Below are 11,283 nucleotides of genomic sequence, written 5' to 3'. Positions count from 1 at the left end.
ATAAACTTACTTATCATCAATAAGTGTTTATGAAATGTGCAGAAAATCCTAGAGCTTTTCAAAAAAATCAAAATGTTAAAATAATTTTTGTGAATGAAATTATAATATTCTGCAAAGGGGTGTGGGGTGCCAAATAAAATTTGGGGTGTCAGGAAGAAACCTCAAAACAGATGAATTAGTTACGCCATTATAATTGGACCGGACAGGGTTTAACATCGGCCCAACCCAGCTCGACCCGCACCACAACCGAGTCTCATTTTCGAAAGTTATTTCCATGGAGGAAAGCCCTAACAGCAACATTTGAAACCAACACAGCATCCATCGCGTTACCAAAGAACACGAAGACGAGAAAAACCGGCGGCAGTGCAATCAATCGGAGGAGCCATGGCGGCACCCGAAACTCCTCTGTGTTACGTGGGTGTCTCCAGAAGATCCGCCGCTTTCAATCTCATGAAGCAAATGGTCACACTCCTCTCTTTCTCGTTACTCTTTACCCTAATTTTCCATTGTTATTGCTTGTATATTGAAATCAATTTGTTTTAGGGATGGGAAGAAGGTGAAGGTCTTGGAAAAGATAAGCAAGGGATCAAAGGACATGTTCGTGTCACCAACAAACAAGACACTACTGGTTTGGGTTTTCTTTCTCTTTCTTTTTTTTGGATCAATTTACTCTTTGTTTAGCATACCTAGTTTATAGATCAATCAAAGTGCATCAGAATAACTGAAGCAATTTTTGTATTCTATTATGTTATGTTTCCCAATGCTTAGCTTAGTGTATGTTTGGTTTAGCTTTTAAAAGATGCAAAAGCAATTAGAATTGATTTTGTAATGATTTTGAGGAGTTTGGTTCTTTTAAGTAGAATTGATGCTGTCTCTAGAATTTATAGCTTTTGAGTTTAAACCTGGTTTTTACACTGAAATTTGTGGGTCAACTCACTCTTGCATAACTTTTTTCAAACATAAATCACTTTACATCCAATTCACTTTTAAACATAATCAATTCTACAAAATCAATTCAGTAAGAATAAATTCTCGTCACCTCAAACCAAACACACACTTAGTGTATGTTTGGTTTCACATTTAAGATCACTTTGACTTGATTCAGGATGTGTAGAATTGATTTTGACATGTTTGGTTGCTCTTGAGTAGAATTGATTATGCTTTCTAAAATTGATTCTACCTGAAGTTAGAATTTGTAGTTTTTAAGTCTAAATATGATTTTTACACTGAAATATACTCTTCAACCCATTTTTTTTGGAAATTTATCCAAACATAAATCACTCTACCTTTAACTCACTTTTAGTTAGAATCAATTTTACAGAAGCAATTCACTCAAAATCAATTTTATTCACCCAAAACTAAACACACACTTAGTTTGTTTGTTCAATTTTAAATAGGTATTGGATTAGAGAAGCCAAACCAGTGGGCATTTGATACTACACAATTTGATAACATACTCAAGCGATTGAAAGTTGTATGTTTTCTCTTTTCATTCCTCGCCTTATTATTTTTATCTCAATTCTCATTATTTCATGCATACAATTCATTTTCTGTTCACTGAAATCTTTCTTTTTTGTATTGATAGCAAGCGCCTGTATCAAATGACACAGGTATAACATTACTTCATTGTTATTTTGAGTAAAATCTTGTTTTCTCTTTCTATGTTAATGGATATTGTAATGATGGTTTGTATTTATCTTTTGTTGCATGTGTAGAGAGTAACACTACTGAGGTGGAAACCGAGGCCGATCAGGCTGTTACAGTTGATCCTCCTGTTTCTGTATCAAGGTCTACTAGACCACAAGGAAGGTTTGTAAGATTTTGATTCATGGAAATGTTTAATGTTTATTTAACTATACATGTGAGTTTTGACTTGCTTAATTTTCAGATACCAGAAAAGAGAGAGAGGAAAGCGTGTCTCTCAATATTCCTTAAAGGACCTTGAAGGAATTCTGGTAAGTTCTATTTTTGTATGATTTACACAAAAAAGGCGGTGCTGTGTAGCCCACGATGTTTCCATATATAGTTGTTGAGTTTTGTTGAGATGAATATCATATTTAATGGTTGATGTAGTATTATTAATGGAATGAATTTTTATGTTCCTCCGAAATTAGTAGCTTGGCACTGGACAATTTTCCTGGACCAAATAAATCTAGCTAAAATTTTCTGAGTCTATAATGCTATTCATCAATCCGTCTTAATTGGTGGTTATTTGAGTTATATTCTATGTGGTTATTTGAGTCATATTCTATATGTGGTTATTAGAGTCATATTCAGTAAATATAATTCTGTGTTTTGATTATTGAATCCGGAACGCATCCAAGAACTCATACATGGTCATTATTTCATTTTAGAAGCCAAGTTTACATTTGATTGGTTTTGTTATCATTTGCAATGGATGCACACGGGGACATGTGTGTTGCAATTCTCAAGGATGAGTTGCATAGTCTAATACTAGAGAATGTACACCTTTTGTGCGTTGTTTCATTACACTTAAGCGGAAAGTATACCCATAGATTGTAATCTCTTCCAATTTCATTATGTTAAAGAATGCTTGAAAATCAGCTGCTCCCTTGTTCCTTTAGAAAAAGGACCGCATGTTGTTACAAAGAAGTGGCACTATTGGAGTGAACCTTGCCATACATTTACTAGTTCCACATTCAATGTCTCATAGTTGGATACTATTCTCACTTTACCAAGTCTAATAGTTGTGCCAAAGCTTCACTTTACTTGTGATCATTTTATTGGAAAAGAAGTTACTGTTACTTAAAATGTGACTATCTGAATCAGTGTGTCAACTGAGAGTGTTGTCAGAACCAGAGTGCCGGGCCTTTTAAATCTCAATACAATTAGCATTTTCAATAATCAAGCTTCGTAAATGCCTATTAATGTTTCAATTCTATTTAATAGAACATTGACACTGATTTTTTACTTCTATATTGTTGGTGATAGGTTAAAAAAGGTGACATATCTGACAGTATTGACAATGCTGAGGATGAATTGGATTTGTCAAAGACATCTGAAACTCATGATTTTGAAATTGAAGGTATAGTCTAGAATTATGGTAAAGTTTTTATGTTATTTGTATTGTGTGTAACATACATATCTTCACATGATAGTTGGACTTCATTAACATATTTGTAGGGTCACTCAGACCCCAAGAAATACCCAAAGAAAGATATATATATTTTGGAGAATTGTAGCTGTTATATCTTTTTCATACTCTTCCTCACCTAACTAATTTCCCTTGGTTTAGTTTAATTGCATCGTTGATTTTACATTGAAAAAGAAAAGGGGCATCTGAGGGGTATTGTTCCTTAGAACAAATATATTTATGCATGGAAATTCTGATCAGATTCTCTTAGTAGGATGCTGTAAGGAAAAAGAGTTCCTTTACTATCATGTTCTTTCTTTGGTATTTTTAATATTATTCTCTGCATATATATTATATAGTACTAGCGTGCAAACAAAAACGCCACTTTTCTTGAATTAAGACCATAGTTAGCTTTCATCATGACAAAATAGGATTAGGTCTAATTTGATTCAATTCAAATTTGAAAATATGATTAAACTAAACCATTTGATTAGGTAAAGATTAAATTGGAAGAAAAAAGCTACACCAAAACTTGGTATTCTCTTTATTTCGAAAAACTTGGTATTCTCTTTATTTCGAAAAACTTGGTATTCTCTTTATTTCAAAAAACTTGGTATTCTCCTTTATATAGACGTATAGATACAGATTATATATATAGGTATATATAACTATAGTTTTCTCAATCAGTCTAATATGGCATTGTTACAGAAAGCAAATGTCCTGATATCCATCCAGAGTGGTGGGGCTTAAAGTTTGGGTTTGTCTCTGGTGGATTACTCGGTGCAGCATCAAAGAAGAGAAAGTCCTCTACATCTGAAAGTGCTAAAGCTGGGATGGCGAGAACCCCTTTTTTTGAACAAGATCAAGAAAACCTCTACAACTTAGTCCAAGTATGTTTATTTCAAACATGGTATATACACTCTAAATGATTGATCATATGATAACTATAGTATGTTCACATATGACCTTCACTTATGTGGAAGATGGTTGCTGGTGATGTTCTACTAATATCTTGAATTCTAGGGCTATATTGTGATTTACATTTCATGTTCAAACTTGAAGGTCGTAAATATTAATGGAACCATTGTTGCTATGCCAGGATAAAGCCACAACAGGAAAGCAAGGATTAGGCATCAAAGACAGGCCCAAAAAAGTAGCTGGATGCTATTTCGAGGGTAAAAAGACGTCATTTGGTAATAGTGATGATGAAGATTCCGGTGACATAGATTCTCAGGAAAACGAAACAGAGGATGAGGTAGAAAAGATTGTTGAACCCAAATTGAAGCTGAAGAAGTTGTGTAAACAAATTTTAAAACAGGTAAGTCCTAATTCTTGCGCCGCAATTTTTTGTCCTTGATAATGAATTCATGATTGATTTCTCACTTTATGTACAGGTGCCTGGAAAATCATTGAAACTGAAACAGCTCAAAGTTCTTGTTGATCAACATTCATCTTCGGTTTTGTCCGAGTATTCTTCTAAAAAAGAGGCTATTGCTTACTTGAAGCAAAAGGTATGTCTGTTTCATTTACATATGACAATAGATATTGAAATTTGAAGAGCATAGAACCAACTTTTTTCTGTTCTATTTTAGATTTCAGTGTAAGTGGATTTTTTCTTACAGATTACCTTTTTGAAGTAAAAGAAGTCTCCTTTTTAATATGCATTGCATAAACCCTAAAATCTAAATCCAAAACATGATCGATAGAAACTATTTGAAGCTTGTAGTATTGTTACTATACTTCACAACTATAGTTAAGTTATTACATATTTGGCGCTCCATGTTCCACACTCACATGGTTTGGTCCTTGAATTTCAGCTCGCAGGTAGTAAGAATTTTTGTATTGAAGGGAAGGCAGTAAGATTGGCATCGAAGACAAGTTAAAATTTTGATACATTTTTGGCGGCTTTTCTTATTCTTTTCATGCTGGGGAGAAAAAAGGGTTAAGGTGTTCCTAGATTGCATTGGTTGGAGTTAGTATAGTATAGGCAAATGTTGTAATAATATGTTAATGGTTACAAATTTACAATAGCTTTTTGTTAAATTGAATTTATAATTATTTTTAAGTGTTAGTTTAAAATGTTGCAAGTGTGTGTGTAATGGTATTCATTGGATTATATATTGAAATTATTTTTGTGCTCTACAAATAATGGTTGTGCTAATGTGTATGATGTGTATTTGAGTCTAAAACATAGTATGTCACTTTCATTGTTATTTTTCTTTTTCTTTAAATAAGAATATATATTATGGAATCTACCTTAAATTATTGATTACAAAATTATCCATATTGTAAATTTATAGCAAATCAAATCGCTACTCAAAATCCCGACCAAACATAATATGAGCGAAGGTACATGTTAAAAGAATGATCTTTTAAATTTATTTTCAAATAACCTCGGTTTCAATTTTTTCTCAATCTATTCAAATTTAAAAATAAAATAAAAGTAGATTGACAATTTTATATGATCTTGTCACCTTTATTGGTGTCCAATTAGATTGACAACTTGATATGGTCTTGTCAGTTCAATTGACATCGGATATCAATTCATCTTATTGGCGTCGATGTATATCTTTTTAAAGGTGATGTCAATTCATCTGATATCTGTATGTATTTTGATATTTTTTTAGTATAAATAGAGGTATCTATTACCACTTAACATCTTATTCAAATTCTTCTTTTATTTTCAAATTCTTCTTTTATTTTCTTCACTAGTTCTATCATAGTTGACAAAAGATATGGGTATGTGTGTGATTCGGCAATGAAATCTCTGATGAAAATGCTTTTGTGAAACATCCAAAGTTTCGAGCATTTTGAAAGTAGTTTGAAAAGTTCGTTAGACGAAGATTTTAATGACGAAGAAAGAATTAGAAGTATTGAGAAGATTGTTTCGTACATCTCAATTGAGATGACAATAATAATACCCAACGTATGTGGGTGCGAGTTAAAGATGACAATGATGTTAGGGATATGATGTCTGCGACATATTACATTGTCTTGATTGCTATAATTTCTTAGACATGTTGTGGTGTTAAGTCTTTTTTAACAATTGTTTGTGTTGTTGTTTTGTGCGTATTTATGTTAGTAAGCTTGTCCTGTGTTGTTCGTGTGTAAAAACTATTTTTTTAGGGGTGTTTAAGGGTGTTCATGTTATTTTTATTGTAATCAAAAGTTGCTATATATTATAAATACCAAGGTTATAAAAATTTAAATAAAATAAATAAATGATCATGTAGAACTTACTCTAACATTAGGACAGTTTTTCCGAATGTGTCAGGGCTGAGAACATATACCATATAATCTTATAATTTTATTATTTGTATCCTTTTTTGTTCTAATACGTGCCGTTGGACGACCCGTTTTCTTCCGTCGCATATTTTCGTTGTGCCAAATTAAGTTTCCTTGATATGTAGGCTAATAATCTTCCATTGCTACCACCAGGAAACTATTGTTGTACACAATGAAAACATTTATGACTTTGTAAATATCAGATAAATGCTTGGAAGCGTCCTGATAACCATATGAACATGCCACAATTATATGAGAGCAAGACATAAATAAGGCTTGAAACTTGTCACAATTGCACCAACCTCTATTTAGTTGGACCCGATAGTCTTCATTCGATCTCTCCTCATAGTGGTCTATTATTTCCTTTACACTGAAAGTGTGCCTATGAGAGTAAATTTTTTTAACGACATGTGTGCTAGCTTTGAGAGTTTACTCCTTCAAACTTTCATGCAACTTTCACTAAATAATTGCCCCGACCGTAACACCAAACTCCATTTTTCGCCTCTAGTTGCGAAAAGTGATCCCAACCTAAAATAGGTTGCTCTCACCAACGCAAGTATTGGTAGATTTCCATTGACTTTTAAGACGTCATTCATGGATTCAACAAGGTTTGTTGTCATGTGGCCCCATCAGTGTCCTTTGTCAAATGCCCTTGTCCACTTCTCCAATGGAATGTTATCCATCCACCTTCATGCATCTTCATTTGACAATCTAATTTCCTAGTTTTGATTATATTCTATATTTCAAATGCAAGAATTTTGAATTCCTATTGATTGTAAATTGGATAACTTCAGCGTTTCGAAAACCAAACCCAAATACATCAGAGATATATGTCTCTCCGTTGTAGTGAGCATTAATAATGTATCTCGATGCAAATGACATAACTTGAGTATTTTGGCATGAGAATGATCTAGTGTTGGTTTAGGTTGATATGGGAATGATTTGGTGTTGGTTTGGTCATGCCATTTTAATAGAGTTGGACATATTCATGAAACATTAATAACACCAGCCAATTCAATTGACGACTTCTACCAAAATTTAAAAGTTGTCGCCAGTCCAACTGGCGCTACTGCATGGCCATGCACGAGCATCCTGCGCGTCTGCAAGGCTTGTGAGACAAGACATAACATGGGAATCCCGCCACACCTACGGCATGAAGCCTACACAACCTGCAAACCCTATCATACCTATGCCATCGCCGATCCAATTGGCTATGCCTTTTGAAGTTGAACCTGATCGCCAATTGACCTGGTGCAACCTGTATTGCATGCAAGATTTCCATTAATCACGTACAACTACTCAATATCTTATGTTCCCTATACCTGACGCCACTTGTTCATTTCCATCATCAGCAATAAATACTACTCTTCACATTCTCTCAGATTATCTCATTTGTAAAACGACTCTATTGACTATGGGTGAAATGCACAGGGGAACCATCGCCAACATTGAGATTTATGTAAGTGTTTATTTCGCTACTATAGACTATATTTTTTCTAACACATTATAAAAAAGTAACTTTATTGATTCTTTTTGTAGGATCCATCTAGATTTCGTATTCGTCAACACGAATATGTTATCTCTAACATGTTGCTTGAACCTTATATTGAACTCACCAGTTTCAGTCATATTAACAAAATCATGTTTTACTCGGTTGATGTTAAGTTTATACTATCTTTACAAGAAAAATGGTGACCCAAGACACAAACTTCTTTTTTCAACCAGTGAATTTAACGTAATGTTAGAGGACATGTACATGTTACTGAGGCTACCTATTGAGAGTAAGACAGCTAATGGAAAAACCAACTTCTCAAATTCAATTTACGAGGGTCTTTTGGGTTCGAACGTGTTGGATGATAACTCGAGAGGTCAACGTATCTTACTTTCACGCCTTAAGACATATTACAACAGTTTAACATTAGATGAGAATTCTACCGAAGAAAGTAAAATAATAAAAATTAGGTGTTATATTATGCTTTTAATTGGTTCATTATTATTTCCCAAAGGTAGTGATTCTAGTATGCATTTTATATATTTTACCTTATTAAGACACCTACGTAAAATAGGAACATATAGTTGAGGTTCCGCTATTTTGTCTCATATGTATAACTCTTTGTGTAAAAATGAAAAGAAAGACACGTCTACATTTTCTGGATGTGCCATTTTGCTCCAAGCACAGATTGATCTAGATTGTCGTCCCTAGCACCCATCAACCTTAACAGCTTCACATTCCCTTACACACAAAAGTAAGTTAATAACATTATTTCCATTTTCTTACTTTACCAATTATTATCTCTACATAATTTATTTTAACTTTTTTGGTTTAAATAAACAACTCGTGGTATGCCTTACAACAAATGTCTTAGACACTGTATCACTCAGTATCACAATCTCTTGGATCACCTTACACCAAAAAATGTATTTCCACTAAACGGATCAATTCATAAAAAATATTTTAAACATTATCCATTTTATAACCTAATCTATTTTTTTCTCTACAATTTATTTGGCGTCCATATCTAATCTTGGAACATCAACATGAAGTCAAAGAAGAAGATGCATCTGTTTAGACTGCATGCACGTCGATCATCAAGTTCACCTCTGTGGAGATGCACCATAGTGATCGTGTGAGACTGCAGCTCAAAATTCTTGAAAACATCACAGATCCCCCGACGTGCCTCGGACAAATGCACCAATGAAAAATTAATGAACAATGGAACTTTGACAATTGAAAGGATTTTGCTAAATCTGAGTATCGTAAATGAAGGCACTGCCATGACCATGTCTTACGTGACATTGTGACGACAACCCGATCTAAACCAACTAATAATTATATGGCTTGATACATATAAGTTACAACTGTGACTATCTCTGAAGATAGGTATCTATACAACCCACGCCAAATCAATTACACACAAGAAACTTTAACGTCTATCCCCCCACAAAATTACCAGACTAATTACTTACAATCCCTACCCAACAAAATTACCGACCCATAAACACACAAACCCACAACCAAAACATACTAGACACCGGACCACAATACCAAAAGCGTGCCCCATACCATCTATAACAAGATGACTATTATCAAGACACCCAAAATACATATGCCCCTAACACATCATCCTACCATAGTCAAAACACCAAAAGAACATATAACACCAACCCTTCCTCAAACCATATCCAAAACGCCCAAACATCACAATAACCATATGGCTATCAAACACCACACAACTATTTCAACCTTTCTACAATGAATCGTTCACACCAATGTCTCCCTTCAATCGTCCAGGCTGCACACCAATAACCCGATCAACACATCCCAATTACTCTGGCATGGGTCACAAACTTAGTTATGGCAAGGTGCCACTCCATATACAAGACTTATTAGAAATGCAAGAACTTCTTAGAGATTCCGGTGATGTTCCTGAGACCTCAAATCCTAAAATATCCAAGGTGAATAAACAACAAGTGCAACAAGTTATGGTAACTAGGGGGCGTGGAATCGGTGACCGATATTACCAACCCGATCGTCATCGTTAATGTTTGTAAGAGTATTTTACATTAAATATTAATGTTTGTTATTTTAGAACGAGAATTGTTTATGAAATATGAATTATTTTGAGAATAAATTTGAAAAATGTGAGTTTTTTCGGTGAAAAATTCATTAAAATGATATATTTTTTTGTTATAATTAAAACATTTGATTTTGTGAGACATTCTAAATAAAAATATTTGACTTTTCGATTTAAAAAGACTCTTTATTTAATTCTTATAAAGTATTTATAATTCAAATTTATTTTTTAACTGAAGATTTTATTAATTTTTTTAAAACAATATATGTAACACTATATAAATTATGTTAATTTTTTCCGATATATATATATATATATATATATATATATATATATATATATATATATATATATATATATATATATATATATATATATATTATATATATATATATATATATATATATATATATATATATATATATATATATATACACTCCAACCCAAGAAACCAAATGAAATTGACTACATTATTAAAAAAGTCACCCGTGTCAGTTGATTAACTACATATAGTTCTATAATGCACATCCCTACTTTTGACATAAAATGAGCGTTTTTTCTTCAAAATGGTTTATTGTTTACTTTTGATCTAACTTTTGATTATATATTTTATACACGTTATTTTTCACTTAAGATGGTGGAGAAGTTCGAAGATGCCCATACGAATCTGAAAGTATATTTCCGTATACACCAATTTCAAACTAAATACATGCGTAAATGAGCAACACCTCTCTTATTGTTAGAAATTAGTTTAGAAATGCACTTCCGTATTCACCATATATGCACCTCATGCATTTCTAACTGAGACACTCTCATTTTGTCATAAATTGATCCGTAGTAGAATACAAATATACACTTCCGTATTCATCCTAGGTAGTGAATTTTGACATTTTTTTTAGAAACACACTGATGTAATAAACCATGTATTATAACTATACTATAAGAATAATTTTTTTTATAAATTAAGCCACAGACTTACCTAATAAGATAAAAATTCCATATATAAATGAATAAATCCCGAATCCATAATACAATCAAAATAAGTTACATACGATAATACTATCCCTAATACAAATACAATACTACTGCATATAACAGAACCCCACTCTTTCTATGTTTCCTCCTATATTGCAATGATGTTTATGTCTCAATAAGAATGACATCTATAATGACCCTTCCAGAAGAGCCTTTCGAAAAGTCTTCTCTGTCTATACCCGTGCACACAAGATCCATATTATGACGACATGTTGGCAACACATAAACGACACGATTTGCCCGGACTTGTTCCTCCTCTAATATATCCCCATGAGCTGACCTAGGTGGCCCTCC

The 11,283-nt window shown here is 33.0% G+C and overlaps 1 protein-coding gene across 1 annotated transcript; it reads left to right on the top strand.

Moving 5' to 3' along the window:
• The first annotated feature begins 263 nt into the window (after positions 1-263).
• Positions 264-5,243, top strand: LOC127102150 (G-patch domain-containing protein 1). Its single transcript, XM_051039555.1, has 11 exons — positions 264-462; positions 544-628; positions 1,398-1,474; positions 1,586-1,610; positions 1,716-1,809; positions 1,889-1,955; positions 2,953-3,046; positions 3,803-3,984; positions 4,194-4,412; positions 4,489-4,605; positions 4,912-5,243. Exons 1-11 carry the CDS (start codon positions 385-387, stop codon positions 4,975-4,977), a joined length of 1,104 nt encoding a protein of 367 aa, XP_050895512.1. The 5' UTR covers positions 264-384; the 3' UTR covers positions 4,978-5,243.
• The last annotated feature ends 6,040 nt before the right edge of the window (positions 5,244-11,283 follow it).

The sequence above is a fragment of the Lathyrus oleraceus genome, chromosome 7, assembly GCF_024323335.1.
Source record: "Lathyrus oleraceus cultivar Zhongwan6 chromosome 7, CAAS_Psat_ZW6_1.0, whole genome shotgun sequence".
Lineage (NCBI taxonomy): Eukaryota > Viridiplantae > Streptophyta > Magnoliopsida > Fabales > Fabaceae > Lathyrus > Lathyrus oleraceus.
Note: the sequence above shows the minus strand (reverse complement) of the source record. Positions and strands in the feature narration are given on the sequence as shown.

Coding starts and splice junctions, on each gene's coding strand:
- LOC127102150 (XM_051039555.1), top strand. CDS start 385: ATGGCGGCACCCGAAACTCCTCTGTGTTACGTGGGTGTCTCCAGAAGA. Junction 463..543: donor TCAATCTCATGAAGCAAATG/GTCACACTCCTC, acceptor AATTTGTTTTAG/GGATGGGAAGAAGGTGAAGG. Junction 4,413..4,488: donor GTAAACAAATTTTAAAACAG/GTAAGTCCTAAT, acceptor CTTTATGTACAG/GTGCCTGGAAAATCATTGAA.